Source organism: Achroia grisella, unplaced genomic scaffold, assembly GCF_030625045.1.
Source record: "Achroia grisella isolate CSIRO2021 unplaced genomic scaffold, CSIRO_AGI_Agris_v1 utg2671, whole genome shotgun sequence".
Lineage (NCBI taxonomy): Eukaryota > Metazoa > Arthropoda > Insecta > Lepidoptera > Pyralidae > Achroia > Achroia grisella.
The window spans coordinates 1,422,146-1,449,769 of record NW_026712758.1 but is presented as its reverse complement, the minus strand read 5'-3'; the positions used below and the strand labels follow the sequence as shown (position 1 = coordinate 1,449,769).

At 34.5% G+C, this 27,624-nt stretch overlaps 2 protein-coding genes across 2 annotated transcripts; one reads left to right on the top strand and one right to left on the bottom strand.

Moving 5' to 3' along the window:
* Positions 1–4,542: 4,542 nt before the first annotated feature.
* On the bottom strand, positions 4,543–16,934 carry LOC131842940 (presenilin-associated rhomboid-like protein, mitochondrial). Its single transcript, XM_059191513.1, has 9 exons — positions 16,761–16,934; positions 16,131–16,320; positions 15,739–15,864; positions 15,099–15,261; positions 14,727–14,822; positions 14,407–14,531; positions 13,771–13,872; positions 13,304–13,401; positions 4,543–4,703 (listed from the first exon to the last, which is right to left on the bottom strand). Exons 1-9 carry the CDS (start codon positions 16,805–16,807, stop codon positions 4,607–4,609), a joined length of 1,044 nt encoding a protein of 347 aa, XP_059047496.1. The 5' UTR covers positions 16,808–16,934; the 3' UTR covers positions 4,543–4,606.
* A 2,699-nt stretch (positions 16,935–19,633) lies between these two features.
* LOC131842915 (sodium-dependent phosphate transporter 1-B-like) lies at positions 19,634–27,081 on the top strand. The gene is made up of 10 exons (XM_059191489.1): positions 19,634–19,712; positions 20,160–20,739; positions 21,175–21,420; positions 21,852–22,034; positions 22,797–22,952; positions 23,285–23,778; positions 24,460–24,677; positions 25,463–25,648; positions 26,406–26,552; positions 26,940–27,081. Exons 2-10 carry the CDS (start codon positions 20,529–20,531, stop codon positions 27,028–27,030), a joined length of 1,932 nt encoding a protein of 643 aa, XP_059047472.1. The 5' UTR covers positions 19,634–19,712; positions 20,160–20,528; the 3' UTR covers positions 27,031–27,081.
* The last annotated feature ends 543 nt before the right edge of the window (positions 27,082–27,624 follow it).

Below are 27,624 nucleotides of genomic sequence, written 5' to 3'. Positions count from 1 at the left end.
AATAAAATTATGTTTGTAATATGTTTTTTATTGATATAAACATTTGTATTATTGATAAAATTGGTGTAACGTGAGGGGAAGAGAATGGTTAGTAATGTGGACAGGTTGACCTCCACGTGGTTCCCTTTGGAAAACATCGTAATAAATTTGTGGTGAATTTACCACGATGGACTACCTGACCTGACCTCGTGTGCATCTTATCATACTCCACTGGTGCCCCGCCAGCATAAACCGTTAGCGCAGACGGGTGTACCATTCCACTGTCATGCAAAAAAAATGGTGACGTAATGAGTTTTTTTTATGATGGCGAATACCTGTATTTTTTGAGTATTAGGAAAAATGTTAATATGAAAAAAGATCTTGTAGAATATTTTTAAATACAATATTTCACTTAATTAGGTATTATTATTTAAATGGATATGCCGGAAAATACTGATTCAAGTCAATTATAAACATACTGAATAATATATTAATTATGCATATTATGTGTAATCCAATAATTAGCGAATTCATTATCCTTACTCCTTACTATTTTACTTATTACTATTACTATTACTATTTTACTATTTACTATTAATATTATAAATGCGAAAGTAACTCTGTCTGTCTGTCTGTCTGTCTGTCTGTCTGTCTGTCTCGCTTTCACGCCAAAACTACTGAACCGATTTAAATGAAATTTGGTACACAGATAGTCTAGACCCTGAGAAAGGACATAGGCTACTTTTTAATGCGAAAAAAGGGTTGTAAGGGGTTGAAATTGGGGATGAAAGATTGTATGGAAGAATCGTCATTTTTGAAGGTAGAAGCTTGAAACTTATTTTTGAGGCTGCTAATTAAATATAAATAAATATGACATACAAAGTTTTTAAAAAATTTACCCTTAAGGGGGTTAAATAAATTAGGGGATATTTTTTTATGTAAATTCGTTATTATTGAAGCTAGAAGATTGAAACTTATTTTTGAGGCTGTTGATTAAATATAAATAAATATAACATACTAAGTTTGTAAAAATCTTACCCTTAAGGGGTAAAATAAAATAGGGGATGAAAGTTTTTAGGTAAATTTGTCATTTTTGAAACTAGAAACTGATTTTTGAGGCTGTTGATTGACTAGAAATAAGCCTGGAAATTTTGAAAAATGTTAACCTTAAGGGGGTAAAATAAAATAGGGGATGAAAGTTTTTAGGTAAATTTGTCATTTTTGAAGCTTGAAACTGATTTTTGAGGCTGTTGATTGACTATAAATAAATAAGCCATGATATTTTGTAAAAATGTTACCCTTAAGGGGGTAAAATAAAATAGGGGATGAAAGTTTGAATGTAAATTCGTCATTTTTGAAGCTAGAAGCTTGAAACTTATTTTTGAGGCTGTTGATTAAATATAAATAAATAGGCCATCAAAGTTTATAAAAATGTTAGCCTTAAGAGGTTAAATAAAATAGGGGATAAAAGTTTTTATTTAAATTCGTCATGTTTGAAACTAGAAGCTTGAAACTGATTTTTGAGGCTGTTGATTGACTATGAATAAATAAGCCATGAAATTTTGTAAAAATGTTACCCTTAAGGGGGTAAAATAAAATAGGGGATGAAAGTTTGAATGTAAATTCGTCATTTTTAAAGCTAGAAGCTTGAAACTTATTTTTTAAGCTGTTGATTATAAATAAATAGGCCATCAAAGTTTATAAAAATGCTACCCTTAAGGGGATAAAATAAAATAGGGGATGAAAGTTGTTATATAAATTCGTCATGTTTGAAGCCAAAAGCGTGAAGCTTATTTTTGAGTCTGTTGATTGACTATAAATAAATAGGCCATGAAATTTTGTAAAAATGTTACCATTAAGGGGTAAAATAAAATAGGGGATGAAAGTTTGAATGTAAATTCGTCATTTTTGAAGCTAGAAGCTTGAAACTTATTTTTGAGGCTGTTGATTAAATATAAATAAATAGGCCATCAAAGTTTATAAAAATGTTAGCCTTAAGAGGTTAAATAAAATAGGGGATGAAAGTTTTTATGTAAATTCGTCATTTTTGAAGCTAGAAGCTTGAAACTGATTTTTGAGGCTGTTGATTGACTATAAATAAATAAGCCATGAAATTTTGTAAAAATGTTACCCTTAAGGGGGTAAAATAAAATAGGGGATGAAAGTTTGAATGTAAATTCGTCATTTTTGAAGCTAGAAGCTTGAAACTTATTTTTGAGGCTGTTGATTAAAAATAAATAAATAGGCCATCAAAGTTTTTATTATTGTTAACGTTTAGAGAGTACTTTAAATAGGGGATGAAAGTTTGAATGTAAATTCGTCATTTTTGAAGCTAGAAGCTTGAAACTTATTTTTGAGGCTGTTGATTAAATATAAATAAATAGGCCATCAAAGTTTATAAAAATGTTAGCCTTAAGAGGTTAAATAAAATAGGGGATAAAAGTTTTTATGTAAATTCCTCTTTTTGGAAGCCAGGAGCTTGAAACCTATTTTTGAGGCTGTTGATTAAATATGAATGAATATGACATTCAAAATTTGTATAAAATTACCCTTAAGGGGGTAAAATAAAATAGGGGATGAAAGATTTTAGGTAAATTCGCCATTTTTGGAGCCAGATCTATGAAACTTTTTTATTGAATTTAGTTAGTTTATTAAATACCTTACTAATATTATAACTGTAAAAGTAATTCTGTCTGTCTGTCAGTCTCACTTACACGCCAAAACTACTGAACAGATTTAAGTGAAATTTGGTACACAATTAGTCTAGATCTTGAGAAAGCACATAGGATACTTTTGGATGCGATAGAAGGGTTATAAGGGATTGAAAGGGTACATGCCATGCATACGAGGTTGTCCGACCTACGGTTCCGGCTGGGTGTGACTGGATGTCGCATCCTAGAAGTGCCAGGCGCCGATACCGGCGACAAAGCGAACTCACTAGCCGCAAGGTTAGTGATCTTGCCAGTAGAAAAAGTCCGGGTCACCAGGCCGGAGAAATCGGCTGAGCTGAGACTATGTGACCTGGACGACTCAGTAACATCTGAGAACGTCGTTGCCGCGAGTGGGAGGATGGGCGGATACAAGCATACAGGCGGGCGAGGTCCGGTGCACTCCCTCCGGCGTGGGCTCAAACTGGGTGCGATGCCCGGTTGCAGCAGCCTAAACCCTAATCCAGGCGGGTCGGATTAAGGTAAGGTGCTTGCTCACGGGGCACGTAGGCCAACGGTGCACTGCAGGGGAAGATTGCAGCGATAGGTGGTATCGCTGTGGTCAGGGCGGCCACAAGACCGCGAGATGTGTCGCGCCATCGCCACGTTGCTGGTACTGCGCTGCGGCTAACCGCAAGTCGGACCATGGAGTCGGTAGCACAAAATTGTGTCGCTTGCCAAGGCCAGGGCCGCGGCCGCAGCGCAGGTCACCGGCGGGAGGGGAGGATTCGATGGACACCTGAGTCTATCAGCGTGGCCATCGAATCCATATTTGACCCTAGGGTGGAGGATTGTTAGGGCGATCCGAAGCTCACAAGGGAGGCATTACGGTGACGTGCAGAGGCTATTCCCTGCATGCCTAGATGAAAGGTCCCTTCGATGGGAACCATGCCGGTGAATGAAGAATGCATATGCAATTCCATGGCTACGGTGACATGTTCGAGGAGGAATAGTCGTCAGGTTTTTGGCCGATATGAATCCGGCAGTCCCCATTCGGCCCCTAAGCCGGTGGGCCTCTATGAAGATTTTTTCCTGACGTTAAAAAAACACGATTGTACGTAAGAATCGTCATTTTTAAAGCTAGAAGTTTGAAACTTATATTTTAGGTTGGTGATGATTGACCAACCTAAAATATAAGATGATGAGATAATGATTCATAGTTTGTAATAATTTTACCCTTAAGGGGGTACAATAAAATAGGGAATCAAAATTTTTATGTAAATTCATGACTTTTTAAGCTAGAATGATGAAACTGTTTTCATTGGCTTTTTGGGTTTATTTATTAAATACCTCACTAATATACTCATTATCATTACCTCACTAATATTATAACGCCAAAACTACTGAACCGATTTTAATGAAATTTGGTAACATAATCTAGACCCTGAGAATGGATATAGGGTACTTTTTAATGTGGAAAAGGGTTGTAAGGGGATTGAAAGGTGCGAGGTTGTATGGATATATCGCCATTTCCAAAGGCTGAAACTGATTTTTAGGCTGTTGATTAAATATAAATAAAGAAAAATGGGTTGTAAGGAATTTAAAAGAGAGTCAAATGTTTCCATGCAAATATTGTTGTTTTTAAAGCTAGAAGCTTGAAGTTTAATTTTTAGCCTATTTATTAAATATATATTAAGAAAAGAAGTTATAAGGGGTTGAAAGAGTTATGTATGTTAGTTATGTATGGAAGTATCATTTTTGAAGATGAAATGATGAAACTTTTTCATTAGACTTTTATTGGGTTAGATCATTAAATATTTTTTTCATTATTTAGTCAAGTTCACTATTTTACGCGGACGAAGTCGCGGGTACAGCTAGTTTTGTAATAAAACAAGAAATGAAACGTTACCAACAATTTAATATTTGTAGTTACATTATATTAACCGTCTGGCGTAGTGTTCACTCCGTCATGTTAGGTACTACCTGCTCGTGTCATTTTTCCGTAGAGCGTGATAATACTGAACAAATTTGTCTCTATTTGCCCAAATGTGTGTGCCGCCCCACTCGCACCAAGCGCTGGTAACAAAATTAAAAAGCATACATGTAGTATCCTGATTGTAAATAAGGTGTAGTAATAATCCATTGCTACCAATGCACTACGGTAGAATGACGCCCACGCGGTACCCCTGGAAACCATCGTGGTAAATTGCCATTTGTCAAAATGGGCTAACCTGGACCTGAATTCATGTTCATTTTATCATCCCCACCGGGCTACAGTGGGGATGTGGTAACCCAGGTAAACCGTTAGAGCAGTCAAGTGCATCATTCATCATCATTATCATCCATAAAAAATACTGTAAACCACCTTATGGCATTTTGTCAATGTTTAATATTTGCTGCCATGTATATTTTGTACTATTCTTAAAACTTATTAGAAATAGAAATAGAAATAGAAATAATCTTTATTCAAATAAACTCATTACAAGCACTTTTGAATAGTCATATTTTGATTCTACCACTCATTCGGAATGCAGATTCATCACAAGAAGAATGAGCAAGAAACTTGTGTGTTGCTCTTTTTAATAGATGTTTTTTTTTTATATAAATAATTACAGTGTAACAAGTAAGAGGCATGCGACAATCAACATAGAAATCGCTACGCACTCATTATTAGTGTAATCAGATAATATTATCAGTGCTATGTATTTAAAATTTTTCTACAAAAACATTATTATCGTTAACGAATTCTTCAATTTTATAGTAAGCTTTTTTGCAAAGGAAGTGTTTTATTTGACATTTAAATCTTTTTTCTGGCAGATTTATAACAGACTCTGATATTTTATTGTAAAACCTTACGCAATTGCCATAAAACGAATTACTAACTTTAGCCAAACGACATTTAGGTAAAATCAGTTTGTTATTGTTACGTAAGCTTTTATTAGTGCAATCACTAACTCTTTTGAAACTGTCTATATTCTTCCTGGCATACATGATATTTTCATAAATATATTGACAAGCAACGGTGAGGATATTTGATTCCTTAAAGCACTCTCGCAAAGACTCCCTGGAACCCATGCTATAAATGGAGCGAATGGCCCTCTTTTGTAAAATAAATATTGTATTTATATCAGCTGCTTTGCCCCATAACAAAATACCATACGACATAATGCTATGGAAATAGCTAAAGTACACAAGTTTAGCCGTTGCCACGTCTGTTAATTGTGTTAGCTTCAATACCTAAAGAACACTCGGTTGACTAATTTGTTACTTACATTTCATTCATTAAAAGCCATAGTAAGTCACGTGAAGTTGGTGGCGTCACGATTATGCCGCCACCAATAGTAATAGAGATAAAGAGGCCGGGAACAAGGAAGGAGCGGGCTGCTCTCTTTGTTCGAGGCGACCGAGACGACCAGTCGTGAATGTACAGCGACGCAATTTATGTGGAGTGTAATTTGAAGAATGGAATAAACTAAATGTACTACTGTATCGACGTATCATTTCTGAAACTTCCCAATAGTTTCAGAATTGGGATCAACAAGATCTATATTGGATTCTTGCCACGCCTACAAATGCAAGTAACATTTATATTTTCTTTCTCCATAAGAAAAGAAATGGTTAGAATTTATTGTACACGGACGCCACGGAATGTTCGAGAAGTGAAAAAACAAATGTATAACAGCAAAACGAAATAATATCAATGTTCCATGCGTGACGTTCCAAATATGACTTTTATAATTTAATTTTTTAAATTCATTATTTGGCTATTTGTGATTGCATGATATAGTATCAGTTTATGGACGTACAGGGATGGTTACGTTTGCATCTTACCTATTCTATGGCATGCACATGCGTTGTGCCGTAAATCTCAATTCTAAAAAGTTATGCACTCTAAATCATAATTTATACTTTTGGGTCAAGTGAACCAGTCTGAAAATAAAGTATATTTTTTTAAAAGAGCTTTCTTAGTAATGATATTGGTGAAAACCGCTAGAAACATACAGCAAATACTCGTAGATGGACTACCCTATAGCATTATACAATCGTCCTTTAATATTGTGAAGCTCTTAAAGATGGTGGGAACTCTTAAACAATGGGAAACTTTATGACGGCAGGTTGCGTTCTTTACTTTTGGAACAGTAATTTTATAGTGTTGATAAATTTATTAGTAGTAAAAACTATACAAATGCTAACACATTGTAATATGTTATTAAATAAATAAAAAAATAAAATAATAATAACGTCTAAGATGCGGCGATGGCCGGTTCCGACAGGATACCAGGACTCCCTGGAAAGTAGTTCGCCCGCGATCATGCGGGTTGTGGTAATTGAATATATACATATATGAAATATATATTGCGATGTCTTGTAATGGGCACAATGGATTTTGTTAATATCAATAGAAGCAATAATTATGTTTATAAATTTGAAGGTACAAAAATAATAAGAAGTACCTGTTGAACGCGATTAGAATGGATAACGATTGTAACGTTGGCTTTAACACACCGTTCATTCCATCAACCTAACTATCATATTGTTATTCCTCCTTAATATTTAATTCACTTTCTCATTGATGTGTTCGTAATTTTATACAGTTAACATAGGTGATATAATTTGTTAAAACATTTAAAAAAATATATAAATTCGAATATGTCTATGCCCTTAAAGATAGGATTCTTGCGAGTCATTGCCTCTCAAATGATTTGGCCGTGCTTTTCGAGAACAAGCTAAACTTTCGGGACCATATGACAACATTGTCAAGTGCAGTTATCGTTTTACTGTCGTCATTACTACATCTACCACACATATTCGGCAGCATTCTTCCGATAAAGTTTATTTGCATTTACTACTCACGCGACGCTACCTAGTGTACTTGAATATAATTCAGATATGGAGCTATAATATTGTATGGTACACATATAATTCAAAATGTTCAGACATTGATTAAAGACTTATATATCTGGGATTGCCAATTTGCAGATTACAATATATGTATATGTGGAATGTTTCAATTTGAGCCTTTTATGTAAAAGACAACATAAACTACCAAAAATTATTAATTGCGTTGCAGTACTCCTATATTATTTACTTTCCATGTATATTTGATTATTTAACGTTATTTACCGTATTAAATGTAAGTTCTAGGTATATTGTGGTATGGGTCTACAATCCAGTATTATACTAATTGAAGGCTTTTGGAAAATTCTTGTAATGGTAGTAATTTTATTTTGTGTGCAAATAAATAAATAAATTATTGACACACTAAACGGCAATAGAAAATATTTGTGTACGAAATAGACCGTGATTTGTCAACGTAACAGTTGATTCATTACTTAATAGGCCTATATTATTTTGTGTATAATTTTGCTATTGTGAGCATGTTTGATGTTGAGTGCGGAAGTCTGATCACTGCTACTGGGAGCGTTACGACCTTCTTTATTAGTGATGGAATTTAGACGGATCGACCGTTATTGGGGCATCATCATGCATTGAATAGAGTTTGAATATACATAGCTCGAAAGTCTTGTGTTAGACTATTCGGCGAGTAAACTGCGACAATAGAAGTTTTGTTATATAGTTTTATATTTCGAATAAAAAAATGCATCAATCCATTGGGCGTAGTAACGAACGTCCAATCTTAGTGCTGGTACACTTTGAATATGGACTTGCGAAATAATTCCTCAAACATAATTACAGTTTGTATCAAAATTGATGTATTACTATGCAATATATATTTTAAACATACTTATGGTATATTCAATTGGACCGTTATATTGTGTACTGGTATATTGTATAGACTTTTGCTATTGCTACCCTTATGAGTTTTCATAAATAATGTTTAACTGCATAGTAGACCCGCTAAAACGAAGAGGAAGACTGGTTCATACTTAAGTGGTTATATATGTGTATATTGTATGCGAAACAGTGTATAATGGATTAAACTTTTAAGTTTCAGTGATGGAACGAGACGAATTGTCCATTGGAAAATCCGAGCAAATCGATGAGGTAGTTGGTGGATACGATAATGACCCAGGAGAGCCCAGGTGACAGGGACAGGGTCCAGGTGATCAGGGTTGACCCAGGAGTACCAAAGCGAAAGGGCCAGGGTACCCAGGAGTGCCCAGGCGAGAGGGCCAGGGTTGACCCAGGAGTGCCGAGGCGGGAGGCCTAGATTTTACCCAGGAGTGCCCAGGTGAGAGGGCCAGGGTCCTAGTAAAGGAGTAATCGTGTAGCCTCATGGTCCTATTTTGTATCGGCGAAGTACATCGCCGTTGGGCAGCGCTGCGAAGTGAACCGAAGGAAGGCGTAGCTAAAGAAACCACGGCATCAAATCCAGCTCGTCATTTAAAAGTTACGTATCACCAGGTACTCAGTCATTGCATATGCATTAACAAGTAATATTATAATATAAATTACAATATTTTAATACAAACCCTGGTTAAAGGGTGTATGTACTAATAGTATAAAGGGTGTAGTAGATAGATAACCTATTCTATGTTAATATCACAAAAACAAATCTATTTGTTACGGTTTTACGACAAATTGGGTGTTAACCAAATTGAACAAGACAAGTCCACTGTAGCATTTGTTTAGCGCTTGCAGTATGTATGTTACGAAGACGTTACTGAATAATATCTTGTAATTAATAATTGGATTGGGAGGACAATCTTTTAGCAGCGAAACTGTCCTACAGTTAACTGTTAATAACCGGAAATTGACTATTAATGTTTTGTAATACCTAAGCTGTTACACTGAACTTGAGTGACGTGTAATGTATGTGGTTTATAATGATATGATCATTCTTAAACAAAGACGGGATTATTTAAATAATTTCTATAAACCATATACCGTACACCTATAATTGTAATAAATTGTTTTAATGTTGGTAAAGAGGTCGTCGTGATATCAATGGTTACCATTAGTTTTCAATATTTTTTTGGATCTCGTTTAAATCATTAAATGAATTATTATCACATTCTAAGTTACTACAGAAATAATTAAACAAAGCACATGAATAATCGATTGTAATATCGATCTGTTGAATCTGACTTAAATGTATGATTTCGTAAATATTTTTATTCAAATGTCATATCTCGAAACTAAAATTGACTAGTTACTCATAACTATCAGCTGTAATAGGAATATTATCTAAGTTACTAGGTCTCACCACTTAAATAGTTATTTAAGTAAAGCAACTTTTACGCGCTGCTTATATTCTGCTATACCTTTAAGTCCTTTTAAGTTAGAAATAATCCCTTAAATGGAAATCTATTCATTATCTTTTACCGTAGAACAAAAAAAAATATTTGCAATATTTTCCACTGTTCGTACTATTAGTAATCTGGAATTTTATTTTGCCAATTTTGAGGAAATTACCATTCATAAACATTCTTCAGTTTGAATAAATATCTTAAATGACATAAATACTAAGTTGTATCTCGCGGATTTTCAGACGACTTTCGATATATTATAGATGATCTTTCTCTGAGACTTTTGTTTAAAAATTAATAAATATGCTTTTTCAATTAGTGTAGAAAAACTAATTCATTAAATAATTCCCTTTTCAATACAATTAAATTATTTATTCAAGAAACTAAACGTATAATACTGGTAGAGCTCCCTGTGTTATGGAAAACAAATACGAGTGAAACATGTAATAAGAACTAATAATCGAATTAACGAAATATGACTATGCGGTTAATCTATAGTTATGGTGAAAATGAGAAGTAAACCAGAAATCTCCCGACGATCTTCCAAAAGATCTTGGCCTGTATAGAACCATAGTGAGTTCTATACTGGAATGTGTAAACTTGCATTGGCAGGTTCCTACCTGATTTGGTTGGGCAAAAAAAAGAGTCGCGAGGGTTGAGGGTGTTGACGTATCCGTCGGCAAAGGGGTCTCTAACTGCTCGGAGAAACCCTCACTGCCACACGATGGACCAGGTGTCCTCACGGTGGTGTATCCATGGAATGTTGGTATCTTTTAAAATTGCTCTAACCTCTTTCATTAATATATTATTTCTAAAGTTCATGAACCCCACAAATGTCTGATATATGCATTTTTGTATATAGACTCCACTTTGCGTAATATAAGTGACACTTCATATAACTATGTATATATAAAAAAAAAATGTTATAGGTTTATTACTTTATTAGGTTCTAGTTTGTTTTGTTATTTAATCTTCTACAAAATTTCGCAAACTCTTACAATTTATCAATCGTGTGCAGATCAACGTAACCTAGTGCCGACGACTAATGATCTATTAGTATTACGGTAATTCCTTGACAATGGATTGAATAAATCGTTGACTTTCCATGGGTACACATCTATGTATACGGAATTGCGGATGGACTGAAAAAAATAATATCTCTATTGGATGAGAAAATTATATCTTTGTATATTTTATTATTATTATGTATATTTTAAACAAACTACAATTACTAAGCATATTTTAGGAATCTTGAAAACATGTGACGATTTACATGATAACTGTTAACTAATTTTCATGTCTATATTAAAGAGACAGTTATTTGACGTTAAACAACTACAAAATAGGTATACCGAACTAATTAAAATGTTAATTATGACAATCTTGCTATTTGAAAGTTTTTATTCGCACAAGATCATAAATATCTGATGCTGAGCAATTGTTTGAAAAAGCAAAGCGCAGGTTACTTGCTCGTTCTTTTGACGAGCGAATTGTTGTGACTGTTCAGGGGTATTTGTATTGGGTCTGTATTTCTTATTTGTTACATTGATAATTTTTAGTTTTACATTAGGTATTTTATATGGTTAGATCTGTAGAAATCAATATAAAGACAATATAAAGAAAGAAATATAAAGACATTTAACGATTTACTAAGATGTTTAAAATGTGTCTAGTGTGTTGGAGGTTCCCCCTCCAACATACTGGCTTTTGTGGCACAGGTTTACCTAATTCGAAAGTCAGGGCTAAATATAATAAATTATTATTTATATTTGTTAATAAAGATTATCATTACCATATAATAAAGGGAAATAGTTGTTCTTTTGAATGTTGTATGAACTTACCAATTAAATTGGCACACCTCATGAGATAATATAAACGAAATATATAGCAAAACTGTTGTAACACCTTATTGATTATCCATATTTGCAAATAAAATGTTGTTATTATTATTAAGAAAAATAATATCTTTGTTATTCTATTATATAATTGCTTATAAATGTTTCAGTTTATATTAATTTTCGTATAGTGACGTTTTGAGTATGCTAGCGTTATTGTTGTAAATAATAAACATTACATAATTGTTCAATTTATGCTGATCATAACCATGCCTGGTCGTATTGGCGCGAAGGGACTCGCTTCGAACAGGATGGCCGAGCTGTTAGCTTCAATACCTAAAGAACACTCGGTTGACTAATTTGTTACTTACATTTCATTCATTAAAAGCCATAGTAAGTCACGTGAAGTTGGTGGCGTCACGATTATGCCGCCACCAATAGTAATAGAGATAAAGAGGCCGGGAACAAGGAAGGAGCGGGCTGCTCTCTCTTTTTGTTCGAGGCGACCGAGACGACGAGTCGTGAATGTACAGCGACGCAATTTATGTGGAGTGTAATTTGAAGAAAGAAATAAACTAAATGTACTACTGTATCGACGTATCATTTCTGAAACTTCCCAATAATTGTCTAATTCTTCTTACCGCATAAGCGGCAGAACTAAGTCGACTCGCTAATTTAGTAATATGAGCACCCCATTGCAACTTGGAATCTAATGTGATACCTAGAAATACAGTATCATCCACAAAATTAATAGGTTTATTGTCCAACGTGATTTTTGAATCTACCGGCCTTACATTGGGGAGAGTAAATTTGATACATTTAGTTTTTAGATTTGCATTTAGTAACATATTATTAGCCGTAAACCATTTTAAAACATAAGAAAGAGCACCGTTTACTTCGTCCAAATCATCAATATGTCGATTGACTTTGAATACTAATGAAGTATCATCAGCAAACAGAACTATGTCAGCTATCTTTTCTACCATATAAGGAAGATCATTTATGTAAACTAAAAATAAGAAAGGACCTAAAATAGAGCCCTGAGGAACACCCATTTTAATACTAGTTCCCTCAGACTTTACACCATTTATTTCGACAACTTGCATTCTATTATTTAGATAGGATTTCATCATGCTTTGTGCTTCATATCTAATACCGTAATGTTCAAGTTTGAGCAAAAGTGTTTCATGTTCAACGCAATCAAATGCTTTTGAAAGATCACAAAATACACCGACTGCATCCTGTGACCTCTCCCAAGAATCAAATATATATTTAATGAGAGCTACACCGGCATCAGTAGTTGATTTACGAGTTAGACGAGTTATAACAATACCACAGTTAAAACGGGTATAACGACGCCGTATACCTTTAACTAAATTAAGCTTCATGATTTGGGTTCCTGCAGTAACCCAAAATATGAAAATTTGCAACTCACCAAATCTTGATAATATTACTTTAAATTTTACCGGCATTCATTTTCATTTTTCCACACGTTATTACAAAATTCTTTTTACACATACCTACAGTAATATTTAAAAATAATTGCTTTATATATTATGGACACTATGTAATACCCGCCATACCTAATTCTATAAAAAAATTACGAGTAAACAGTATATAATATACATACATTCCAAATAAAGCACCTCCGAGATGTGCAGCATGGTCGAAAAATTTCCATCCAAACACTACTCCAGCTAGATCCACACTCATTATTGCTTTTATTGCCTGTAAGAACAAGGTAGAATTACATGCTTTTATGCACATGATTATTAATATATATTTATATATCTCGGGCAATCAAATCGAAATCATAAAATAAATCTCAAACGTTTCGCTTAAATTTTATTCAAACTAGATTGTTTAAATTTAAATAAAACTGACAAATATACATATAAGTAATCAATAGTAGTAGCTGTAAAATAAATCTTTGAGAATGCATTATAACGTCAATATTGCAATATCAACGATATTGAATCATATAATATCAAAAACAAGACAAAATATTAGAATCATTATCTATCGATTTTTAATCTAATATTTATAGATTTATTTACATAAAACTTGCAAATAACAATATATTGATGGAATATTTACCGTTCCAGCGGCAAATGTATACATAGGCAGGAATATTATACTGAGCTTGGTGTCAGGATACTGCACGCATACATATGACAGTACTGCCATGATTGCACCTGACTGCAAAATAATATAATTTTACTATGTAGCTTTGATTAAAAAACTAAATCGCTGCAATCAAATCATATTATGAATAGTAATGGAAATAAATTAATCATTGGTGTAATTTTAAGTATTGTTTTTGTCTACCGCAATGTGAGTCTGCCTGCCGTGACTGTATGTAATTATGGATCCTTTGATCCCAGTTATTTAAATTAATTTTTTTTTTGGTTGATTGATCACAGTTAGGTAAAAATATTCATATTATGGTCTTGATATCACAGTTAAAACTTTAAGTTCTAGTCAATATATTATGTAATAAAGAGGGAATAAATAACATTAAGTAGAAATCTTACTTAACTGAATGTTCTAATCAATTTAATGACAAACACATTTTAAATTGTTTTGAATAAATAGAGGCACATAACTATAGGAAGTATATGGTTACACAATGACATATACGAGAGAAACAGCTACCTTCAGTAAAAAGCGTAAAAGAAAACAGTCCGCTGTCCACTACCCTGCTATTCAAGTAATATAAAAAGTACTACTTACCGCACCAAGACTAAGACCAGGCTGATTCAAAACCACTTTGTAGAGGAAACTAGAGAAGCTACTAATTACACCTGCACTCATGTACATGGCTACAAATTGCTCCTTGCCTAATGATGCAACAGCAGCTGTGGAAAATTATAAAGCCATATATCACATCTGACGAAAAAAGTAAAATGAAATAAACTTTAATACTGCTTCCATGGGAACAAAACTAATAAAATAGTACAGCCCTATGTAATATAGTGTTAGATATAAGATAATAAGTTAGATTTTGCTGCTGCAGATTTACAGTTATAAAACATGTTTCTTCTTATCCTTACCTGGCATAAAACTATAGAGGACATACATATTTGCCGCCAGATGCAAGGCTGAATAGTGGCTGAATGTTGACAGAACCATAGGCAAACATTTTGAACCTGAAAATAATAACAAGATAGATATTTTTTTATAATGGTCTGTCATTGCACTGCGAGCAGTATAGATATAGAGATGTCTATCTCATGATATTACAAGATAATTTAATATAATTTTTAAATTCATAACTTGTATATGTACATTTTTAATCTAGAGGCTAATCAAATCTCAAGCTGATACCATAGAATAAATAAATTTTTAGTGAAATAATATTGTCATACTCCATTACTGATGGATTTTTTTGTTTTGCAATTTAAAATTATAATCAATTTACTCACTTCCTGCAGGGTTTGAACAGAAGTACTTGACCATATAAGGTTGTAGTGCTCTAAGACGCCATGCACCAAACACCAACAAATTTGCAGCAAGAATAGGATAAAAGACCTTTTCATTGTCTTTTAATGAATTCCACCATTTTCTTACTGGTCCTGGCTCAGATTTCTGGAAGAGTTTTAGTAGTGTTATAATATTTTTATACAAAGCATTATAGATATATAATTATAGAACACATTTATTCTAGTAAACTCTTATGCACAAAAAGAAGTTTAGTGATATAATTAGAATGGCAAACAAGCTGACAGACCAGTGTACAGTGGACAAGTGGTAACCATCGCCTATATGTATGATCAGCACCATGGACATTACTTTATCATGTGGCTCCCATGATAACAGACATGTGATGCCTTTCCAGGGGACTAATTTATGCCAGCACTGGCTGCAATTTAACTTCCTTATAATCACCATTCAACTGTATCACAGCTTACAAAGTAAGGTGCTTGGCAGTTGAAATAAGAGACTGAGATACTCATGCAGCTGACTTTTTACTAAGTGTACCTTGGTAAATGTCTAGAACACTACAAGCAAGTTTAGAATCTAATGTGATTATGAGGATATACTGATTTATTAGTAATCTCTTACAAACTGTGCTATTTTCTTTTGCTGTGCATTTAACCAGGCGCTAGGCCTGCGGAGTAGAGATGATGTATGAGCTCGTAGAGTTTCATATTCCCAGATTACACACCCCACAACACTCACTGTTGATATCTAAAATAAATAAAATATATTTATTAGTAGTACCTTCTGGTAGATGCTAACTATTATTGTACAGAGATAATCAATATTAGCCTGACGTGACTACAACACTATGTTCACCAAAATGCAATCAACATTCGTGAACATAATCTTCAATAATGGATAATTAAGATATTTAGATATAAATTAAAATTATATATTCAAGAGGTTTTATAAAGTTGAGTGACAATCCTTAAACACAATAAAGTAGTAATATTGAGAAATTAAAAAAATCTTACTCCAATTGTGAACAGAAAAGGTTTTAATAACCCTTTGGCATTCAATGGCCCAGACTCAATGTGCAGTTGGGCAAGGGGGTCAGGTTCTAAACGCTGCCCACGGACACCCCGGCGCGATTTGTGGAATGAGTTGCGAAGTTGTAGACAAGCATAATTAGGTCTATGGCTCTGTTGTAGAAGTAATGATTTACTAAAACGAAATTTATTTATTATGGGTACAGCATCATACATTTATCTCTCTGTCTAACTGATCTATTAATGCACGTACTAATGATTGCAGAAGACATAAAATCTTGTATATAGGTTTTCTTAATAACGCTTAACCACTAAGGATTAATGTTTTAATGTGTAAATTTGTATACCACAGAAGACAATAAGTGGCTCGTCGGCAACAACGTGATAATGTAACTGTTATAATTGGAAATTATTTGTGGACAAGTCCCTTTTTTATAAATTTTTGGGTATTACTATTTTTAGTTGTGTAACAGTTCTATAATAAGCAGGTACTTATTTCTTGAACAATTAAGTTAAGAATAGCAGTCTACAAAAAAACCGCAATTTTTAATTACTAAGTATGCAGTTTTTGTATGCTTTAAAATATATACATAAAATATAGTATGTTACTCTTACCAACTATTCGTCAACTCCGCAGCACACCAAACTTTTGTAAAGAACATGTTAATAATTCAATTATAGGCTATAACATTGTCTTACGTATATATTTAAATAAATTATTTTGAAAATTATTTTGGATTTTTTATAAAGAATAACAAATACAAATGATTTTTTTTAAATTATTTATATTGAAATAATGTTGAAATTGAATGGAAGGATAGAATGACAAAATTAATAATCATAATGAATGACTGATTGACATTAGCTCAATCAGTCTATTGTCAATTTTCTGCAGGCAAGTAAATTTTGTTATGTTAATCACGTGTTCTTCTCCTGCCCTCTATATGATCGCTCTGAATTCATTTCCCAACTCCTTCTGATCCGTGTCCCACTTCCTACATCTATTAATTGTTTGTTACATAATAGCGATACCAATGTATATAAAATATTAGCCACATTTATTACATATAATAATTTAAAATTGTAAATATATCCATATATCTATAATATATATACATTGTAAACATCATAAACCTGACCAATCCTTTATCCTACAAAATTCCGTTCTATTCCGTAAATTTCTGTGTATATTTCCCTAACTTTGTTATTGGCTAAATGCGAAGGCAAAGCCAAAGATGGAGGAGAAAAAAAAATTTCGGATTAAGCCGAGGCTAAGGGACAAGCCATAAAAAAATGCATTAAACAGTATTCGAGTTTAATTTTAAATTATTGTTTTTCTACAGCCAGAAAGCTTCCAAGGGGCAGAGAAAGAAGATGCCTAAAAGGGCACCGCAGGAAGTTACCTACTCCAGTCTCGCAATCGGCCGCCGGTTTCTTATGGGCAACGATATTGTCTGGGGTAAAATGATCACGGTCCCTGAGGCTTAAAGAGACGACCACTACCACAGAAGAGTCAAGGAAATGGCTTTGTGCCTCCCAAGAAGAAGGCGTCCCCGCCGCTCCCGTCCACATTACGGTCCGGACCACTCCGCGGTCGTAATATTAACCATCCGTAAGGCAACGGAAATGGGACGTGACATACGCGAATATCCTTTGCGAGGCAAAAGATATGATCGATCTCCGACCCCTAACGATGACCGTACTCTTGAAGTCTCCAACACACCTAGCGATGAGAACGTTAACGCTCAAAGCGACAAATTCTGGGCCTTAATACTGGAGGACGTGGCCAAAGTTTCCAGACACACCAAAAACTTCAGAGGGTACCGCTGCGGTTGCGCGGGATGGAAAAAGCAGCAGGGGGATATTTAGGTGGGTGAAATCCGCAAAAGCAGCACTTATAGTCTGGGGTCATATTGGAACCGCGGCCCAGTAATGTCAACAAAAAGCACAACGGGCATCTCAGAGCTCAGTGCACACGAAAGAAAGACCGTAGCGGTCTCTATTATCGTTGGGGAGAAATCCGGAACAAAGTAGCTGAGTACGCTGTTGCCCCAAATTACGCAATTTGCGCGTAACTGCCCCATCTGGTCGATCACTGGAAAGGGAGCAAGATGTGCACCTCACCAAAGAGGAAGGGAGGAAGACCGTCCTCCTCACAAGCTCCAGGCCACAGGAGTGAGAATCAGGAGGGAACAGCCGATTAACGCCCCTAGAACACTACCGAGCAGCGGAAAAATGGGAACTAGTGGGTTCTCACTACGTGGGTGCTTGAGTGGACCACCGCTGTCGGAGTCGCAATGAACTATAGTTTCAATTCCGCGAATCCAACATTTGGCGCTGGACGGGTGATATATTAGAGTTTTTGAGGAGTAGGAGTCTCACAGTATCCACTTGTCTCACCCGGGACGGGCGGGTCCTCATCAGGATTTTATCAAAGTTAAAATATAGATTGAAATAATTATATCAGAATAATGTAGCGTCTCCTCTTCAATCTCAGCTAAGCAGAATTTGCGTTATGGTTACCAGATATTTTTTGTAAATACAAACATAATATTACATAGAGGCGGGAAGGAAATTGTTAGTAATGTGGACTGATGATTAGGTACATTGCTAGCAATGTACAATTATAAGTCAGGTTGACCTCCACGCGGTATCCCTTGGAAAACATTGTGACTAATTCCTGGTGAAGTTAACACAATGTGCAAACTGACCTAATCCTCCACTGGTATCCTATCATCCTCCACTGGTATCTCGCACGAGGGTGAACTATACCATTATCGTCGATTAATAAAATATACATAGAGTACCCAGACCGATAACATACAAACAATTTAACGAAACGACCGCCAGGCCGTCGTTTTGTATTTGTTAGTAACAAACGGTTTTTATTTGTATGTTTTCTGTACGCAATATTGAATTATTATGAAGAAAGTACTAGCTGTAGTTATGATGTGGTGCTGATCACGTGAATTCCGATAAAAATACCTATGTAGGTACTAATCTATCTCTGTACAAAATTTCATACAAATCCATATGGTAATTTTAATTTGTAAAACTCTGTAAAAGTAATAGGCATCCATTCATTCTTCCTTACAATCAAGCTTTCACCTTTATAATAATAAACAGCTATAAAATAAGTAGCCGAGACAAATTTCGTCTATGTGTGCTATATCGATACTATGAAGCTATATATTTTATCTAAAACCAAGATTATGGCCGTGAAAAACAAACAATAAATTAAATAAGTTACATTTATAAAAGGAGCTTTTATAGAAGATATTTACATGTACACGTATATCATACATAAAGTCTTATGTAATTCCCTGAAGCCGGTTTTAACGAATTATTGGGGTTCTTTTACTAACGAACAAACATTATTATTGTACTCTTCAACACAATAAGGGGGTTTGAGGAGCGAGGCGAGTAATGCGCATGCCCTTCAGTATTTGAGCCGGGAATTTGCGTGACCCTCATCAACTTCAGTGTACAGCTGAGAAGCCTAAGGAGACACATACCCTGTGCTTTAGATCCTTATATTAGGAACATAAAATCCTATATATTTTTGAAGTAAGTGATGTCCTAACCGTATATATATTTCTATTAAATTTGGTCTATAATTCGTATATATTTTAGTGCGACGTCGTTATTGCAAGTGCTTTCTTAGTAGATTTAAAAATAATCAATGGAGCTGACTAAATTAGAAAATAAAGTGACGCAAGCAATGTCGGATATGGTGAAAGATTTAGAAATCACTTATTGAGATAGGAAATTTTGTTTTTATAATAGTGGTCTCTTTAGCAGTAAATTTATCAAAAATGTGCAATCTCTGGAAGCGCGTCTTCACGGAATCGACCGATCGATATATTCGAGGAGACCATGTGGTAACTCTAACAGGCATGACTACTATTGTCAGTATTTTTTATAACATAACTACTATAAGTACTTTCTATGTTATATTTTATACTAAAACGGGAGTAGATACTGATAACTATATAATACACATTTTTTTTTCAGAAATGATGAAGCCAAAGTTGTCTAGACCACATTATCCTCCCGAAAGACTATGTAAAAATCGGCCGTTGTGACGTCCAGTAATTATATCTGGAATTATTATATTATTAATATATTAAATAACAAACAATTTCTTTTGGAATAGATTTATTATAGATCTTTAGATATTTGTCTACTGTTCTCCATAATTATTTTTATATGCAAGGATGAGATATTTGACTGTTTGATATTGGGAATAGGGAGCATTGTTATGGCCAGGTTTACTTAATCTAGGGTTCGTGTTAAATTTTATTTCACTTAATATATTTAGAAACAATCTGCATAGGTGCTAAAGTAAATTCTTATAGAAGTAAAACTTCAGAAACATTAAGTATGACGATGTATTTACCAATGGAACCATATAATGATGAATTGTTATGGCTAGTAGTTTGTGGGTTCGTGGTGGCTTTTGTATTGGCATTTGGAATAGGTGCCAATGATGTCGCCAACTCTTTCGGCACCAGCGTCGGGTCAAAGGTTCTGACGCTCACGCAGGCGTGTATATTGGCTACCATATTTGAGATCGCTGGAGCTGTTCTAATCGGTGAGTGTTTTTTTTTAAATTAATGTCAACGCGCAATAATAGATATATTATTTGTAAGTATACTGTTATGTTTTTTTATATGTAAGAAGTTTAAAGGTTAAAGGTCGTTAGGTTAAAAAGGTTCAGAATAGAATTCAGAAAATTTAAAAGTTACTTCAAGTTTATATATATTTTAATATTTTTGTAGAGATATGAAATATTATTATTATTTTAATTAATATAATAATCTTACTAAAACTTTATTGGGCCTGAGGCACCTTTTCTTTTGGGTATTATATATATTATACTAGTACCTACAGTGTAGGTACCTACCTACTTTTATTTTCTTATTTTTCTAAATAACTTAAAGTTTTATTAGCATTGAAGATTTTATTATACCTGTATAATATCGATGCGGATGAAGAATTGCATCAATATATGTATGTATATTTATAGGTTACAAAGTGTCGGACACAATGCGTAAGGGTATATTGGACGTGTCATTGTATGCCGCCGGAGGGGAGAAGTTGCTGGCAGCTGGTTGCTTGGCAGCTCTGATTGCTGGAGCCACGTGGCTCATCATTGCGACAGCATTACGGCTCCCTGTATCGGGCACGCACTCCGTAGTCGGAGCCACTGTTGGATTTACTCTCACTGCCAAAGGACCAGTCGGCGTGCGCTGGTCGACTCTTGGTGCTATTGGTTAGTATCTAGTTTTATTTCTTCTCATCTATACATGAGTCCTTTTATGTCTATACAAACTAATTGTTTGTGTGTGAGTAGTGAGTATTTTTGTTAAATTTTTAAAACGAAGTATTATTTATTCTAATAGGTTCAGTAGGTTCTGTACTTCAAAATCTAAAAGTTATAATGGTCATTTTGATAAAACAGACCTTACTTTTCTACTTGATACAGATCTCAATTAGAGTGGTTAATTTAATAATTTGATGGGAACGTACATATAAGCTCGTAACCAATAATAAAACGTATATCTGCTGTCATTTTATTATTATTCTCGAAATTTCTTTACAAGATCATTGGTAAATTGGAATTATCTGTATCAAAATGAGTCAACAGATTTATTTATTATTTTTTAAATAAGGAGTCATATCTTAGACTATTATCGTTTTCAGTGCTATCATGGTTCATCTCGCCAGTGTTAAGTGGGACGGCTTCTGCTATGATATACTGGTTGGTGCGCCGGTTCATTCTTCGTTCCACCCAGCCGCTTGTGTCGGGCTTGCGTGCCCTACCATTCTTTTACGGTGCCACTATAGCAGTGAACGTGCTTAGTGTTGTTCACGATGGTCCTAAATGTAAGTTATATTATTAACTTTTTAAATGTGGAAAATTTCTTAGTTCAGTCCTCTATTCACTGTTTTATAATGAAGAATATGTACCTAGGTCTAGGTCCCGTAGACCTTTCAATTGAGAATAGAATAGAATAGAATATCATTTATTCAAATAAACTTAATTTACCCACTTTTGAATAGTCATAACAATTTTTTTTATCTACCGCTCATTCGGAAAGCTGTCTCATCAAAAGAAGAACGAGCAAGAAACTTGTGTGTTGCTCTTTTAAATAATCCTTGTAAGTTTACATTTACAAGTCGAAACGTGTGATTATAAACTAACAACCAGCACTAATTTATTTGGGTCAAATAGATTCAATCAGTCGTGATACTAGCAGACCAGTCCCTACAAGCAGCACTCGTTCACGAGTATGACGGATTTTTCGTTTCGTTTGAGAATTATTCGTTTTGTCAGAAACGACTTTGAACTAGTGGAAAAAGTTAAATACCTACAACATATCTGCGGTATATTTTGTGTGAGTGTGTGTGTGTGTGTGTATGTATGTGTGTGCGTCGTCGTTAGCTTTTCGAGGTATGTATGTAGACATTGTTACAACTATACCTATATTGATTATTTTAGAGTTTAATAACAATAATAATCATATCAATATATACAGGTTGCTTACGACTATTAAAGTGAACATGAAATTTTAATGTTGATGATGATCATGCTTGAATAATTTACCTAATTTCAATATTGCAACAGAAAGTATGTCTTATTTACAGTGTTGGCGATGGATAAAATCCCTCTTTGGATCGCATTAGTCGGTTCTTTAGCATTGGGAGCCTTAGTGGCTGGAGCTGTTCGCCTTTTCCTCGTGCCACATTATCGCCAAAAACTTATTGCACCAACGGTCAACTTTACATTAGGACTATCTAATGGTAATATAATTATATACAAGACACAACGTTGGTCTCTTTTACCATACATCGAACTCCATCCAGCAACATAATCTTTTACGTATTGCGCTGATCCTGTAGCCCTCACTCTTGGAAAAATAAGGCATGGTCAACAATCGATTAATTACATTACCAGCGTCTAGTCCGCTTCCGATCCGTTTCTATACATTTGTATTTAGATTGCTAGATACAGACTGGTTAAAATAAGATAGATATTATAGATTCACTAACAGAAATATTTTTCAGCGACTTGTCAATTGAACAACTCGATGTTCCATGTTAAATAGGTATTCATATATATTTTATTTTTTTAGAAACTACACCCGCAAACACACCGACGCACACAAACAAGAACAGTGTGCCGCAACGACCTACTTCACTTTTATCTGAAGATGGGAAAATTCTAGAAGCAATAGAAGAAAGCGCCGAAATGGTAACTCTAAGTGATGCTGACAAAGCGTCTATAGGTGTTAGGGAGATGAACGCCAGGAACCGCGCACTATTAGCCACTATGGATGATTGCAGCATACTCTCGCGTAGTCTAAGCCCTCCAAACAAATCACGTTTGCAGTTGATAGATGCTGACCCACAAATTAATACATTAAAGTATATAGATGAGACATTAAGTTGTTGTAAGAGCTTAGATTCTGCTCAATTGGCTGGCATGGGGGAGAGTTACGACTCAAGGAATGGTTTCTTAGGCGATTCCTGCGACACGATAGCCCGTGGGGAGTTCGATAAATTGGCAGCTGCTAGAATACAACCGTCCACAGTGGAATTTGAGACACCACCTCCTAGACAAGATAAGGTATGACGTTATTCAACTTAATTGAATTTTTTATACAAATAGAAATTGTATACCTACTACTTAAACTAATACGTTCTACGTGTATCTATGGAGAAAACAGCTTATGTATTTCATAATAGTGTTTTAAATAATGATAAAATTGAACAACAATTATTTATTTTACGTGTATTTATGATATTGTTATTTATTTTACCTATGAACTTATTATCAAACATTTTATTATAAAAGGTATACCTATAGCTGGTACTAAATCAGTGTGTATATTTAAGAACTTACACATAAACAAACCTAAAAACAATAAAATAATAGTAGTGGTGCAATTAGTACGTGAATCTATCTATGTATATTTCACTAATTTGTTTAGTGACCTTGACGAGTCGTCACAAGCTTTATGAACATGGCGATGATTTTATCATGTTGATGCATATTCCTATGGTTACACAGTATTCATATATATATTTTATTTATAAATTACGAGAAAAACACTTCATAAGAAAGTCAAAATTTCTGCCGCCATCTGGCGTTTAATCTGTTTCTGTTCAAGGATGGCTTATGGTGTAAAATTGAATACAACTTATTTTAATACATAATATGATGTGGGTACGTTGTCCCGTTCTTTTCTGTAACAGTCAGTTATCTTCCATCAATCGGATTCTTTGTTATTTTTTTTATATGTTTCAGGGCCCAGCAGCTAGCGCATGGAGTATAGAATGCGAAGGTAGGAATACTCAGCTGCCCGCTATAACGCCGAACTCCAGCGCGGCGCCATTACTTCGACCCATGACTCCTCCACAACCGGCACCGCCTGCCCCTCCTCCCGAAACGTTGCGGCTGTTTTCTTTTCTACAAGTACTTACTGCCACATTTGGTGCTTTTGCACACGGCGGTAACGATGTTAGGTAACGATCTTTTATTTGTTAGATGTCTTTACGAACTTTGCAAGACTTAACTAAACTACTTGATTTCCATGTGAATTTTTAATCTCTATTGTATCAGGATCTTGCTTTATATACTAGAGTAGTCAAACTATATTTCATGATTTGATCAATCGATACTTATTTTGATGTCGTAATTTATTTATGATGGTATTTTTTAATTAAAAATAATTATAAACACAAAAAGTATAGATTTAAATTTGCGAAAGTGCCGACAAATCGGCACTTAATTGGGTAAATGATAATTAAAGGACTAAACGGTCGTGAATTTGAATCTGACCGCCGCCAAAAAAATTGTGTCAAGTTATATTTCTCTCCGGTGATAGAAACACCAATAACAAACCAAAATTAATCTGAGAGACGCCGTAGATTCGTCTACTGCGATGTTGGATTCAAATATACGTAGCGTTACAGCGTAATGTAAGTATGCCATGTATTGCATTCACGATGATATCAACAGTTCACAAATGCCTCTGATAGCTTTGCCTGCATTCTGAACATATTATTACATATTCACACAACGCCATTTAGTTCCAAGCTAAGTCCCCATAACACGCTGGTGTTATGGGGATAACAAGGATATATATACATGCATTTTTTTTAATTAAATACATATTGTACATAGAAAACACCCAGACCGATACAAACAATCATATGTTTGTACCGTGCGAGGAATCGAGACCACCGAGGCTTTTTATTTAATAAAACAAATACTTTATTAATAATAATAATTGTTTTTTTATCTTTAGTAATGCAATAGGCCCCCTGGTAGCTTTGTGGTTACTGTATTCGGAGGGTGGAGCACACGCCAAAGCTGAGACGCCTCTTGCCATTCTGGTGTTTGGGGGCATCGGGATTGCACTGGGTCTGTGGTTGTGGGGTCGTCGCGTCATACGCACCGTAGGCGAGGATCTTACTAGCATTACGCCTGATACGTGAGTTAATTGTTTCTGTTTATGTGTAAACACCTCTTAGTAAACAGTAATCGTCACATGTATGTATGAACGGATTACGGTTATACAAACTAATCACGTAAATCACGTTATCATGTGACATTTGTGATACCACCCATGCGTTGCCATTCCAGATGCATCGTATCATGTAATTTCACTGCCTAATCTCAACCCACAATCGGTACGCCAGTTTAAAAAGCAAGGCTCGGAGGCTAATATAAGTGATACTGAGGCAGACGATTTTTTACAGAATATGCTCAGAACCCAAAGATAATTTGTGTGTATAATGTAAAGTTCTATCTGTTAGAAATTTATTTATCGTGGAACTAATCTTGACTAAATTTTAGCGGGATATTTGATCGCTATTTATTTATAAACAAATGTAGGACTGCTTATGCACACAAATACACACATTTATAATCTCTCACACATTGTATAATATTCTTAGAAGTATAATAAATCTTTATTGCTAACTGTAAGCTGTATATATAATTAGCAATATATACGCATGTGTATATAAGTTTTTTTTTTCAAGAAATTAAAGGTATAACATTTGCGATTTAGGGCTGATTGGTTGAATATATCAACCCACTCACCCCTTTTGAGGGTGATGTTCCAAGCTTGATGAAATTAGCATTATTTCAAAATAGATATTAACCATAAAGTCCAGAATATTAACAAATCAAACTGTTATAGGAATTAAATTGTGTTTATAACTGTTTTCTTAACTTTTCTTTAGCGGATTCACAATCGAGCTGGGTGCTGCATTGACGGTGTTGGTAGCGAGTAAAGCCGGGTTGCCAGTATCTACTACGCATTGCAAAGTCGGCTCTGTGGTCTGCGTCGGGTACTTTTCGGAGAAAGCCGTCGATTGGAGTTTGTTTCGGTGCTCATATTTTTTTATTTCTTCTATAATTATTTAAAATATAATTTCGCGACTGTAATTCCAGACGTCGCCTAAATATAAAATTGTATAGTTTTTTTACACACGCATTTGCACACACAGGTGGTACTTAAAAATACACTCAAGTGTCTATACACTTACATTTCGAACTTCATGTTAAACTTATGTACTAAGTATTCCAATTACAGCGTGATGTCGATGATACAGAATATAACTAAGTTTGAACTGGTTCCGCATAAATTGCGAAAATATATTACAGTAAAATTAAATTATAACAATCTAAGATTATATAAATTATAATCTTAGATTGTTATAATTTAATTTTACTGTACAATTCTCTGATATGATTTTTGAATGTTTTCTTTACAGTAACATCATTTTCGCGTGGGTGGTGACTCTGCCTGTTGTAGCGGCCATTGCAGCTCTCTGTATGCTAGTACTTGAGGCTTTCGTCGTATAAAATGTACTTAAATATTTATTAACTTATTAAATTGAAAATATAGACTTGTCAAATAAATAGTAATTTTTCTTCGTAACATTACCTCTGAATTGTCTTAATTGTTGCTAGGCTTTTTTTATTTGGTAATTAGGTTACTAATGACCCATATTATGAATACCTAAGACTAAACTAAGATACATAAGAATTAATATTATACCACTAATAAAATTGTCTTTGTGGTCACGGCACTGACGACGGTAATCTGCAACGGCAGCGCCGATACACAACACCCTTCGGCCAGTAATCCGCTTTAATGAAGGTGGGCGTGGGTGGTCGTTTTAATGGATTATAATAAAATAGTGTATCTGTCAGCAATATGATATATCTCTAATGGGGCATCATTGCTCAGATCCAGCTAACTATAGACCCATTGCTATCACCTATTCTCGAACACTATGGAATCGATTGGCAACCGTCGACTACTACGACACTTAGAAGAGAACCAGCTGATTTCTGTTCGTCAGTATGACTTTCGCCAAAGTTGCTCAACTGGTGATCTTCTAGTATTTTTGACCCATTGATGGGCAGGTGCAGTTGCGAATAAGAGGCTCTATA

Bases quoted from the DNA above. Each gene is read 5' to 3' on its own strand.
- LOC131842940 (XM_059191513.1), bottom strand. From the start codon at position 16,807: ATGTTCTTTACAAAAGTTTGGTGTGCTGCGGAGTTGACGAATAGTTG. The intron at 15,865-16,130 runs GTAAGATTTTTT...TATTTATTTTAG, and splicing joins CTTTTCTGTTCACAATTGGA to ATATCAACAGTGAGTGTTGT. The intron at 13,402-13,770 runs GTAAATATTCCA...TTGTTCTTACAG, and splicing joins ATACATTTGCCGCTGGAACG to GCAATAAAAGCAATAATGAG.
- LOC131842915 (XM_059191489.1), top strand. From the start codon at position 20,529: ATGACGATGTATTTACCAATGGAACCATATAATGATGAATTGTTATGG. The intron at 21,421-21,851 runs GTTAGTATCTAG...TATCGTTTTCAG, and splicing joins GTCGACTCTTGGTGCTATTG to TGCTATCATGGTTCATCTCG. The intron at 22,035-22,796 runs GTAAGTTATATT...TCTTATTTACAG, and splicing joins TGTTCACGATGGTCCTAAAT to TGTTGGCGATGGATAAAATC.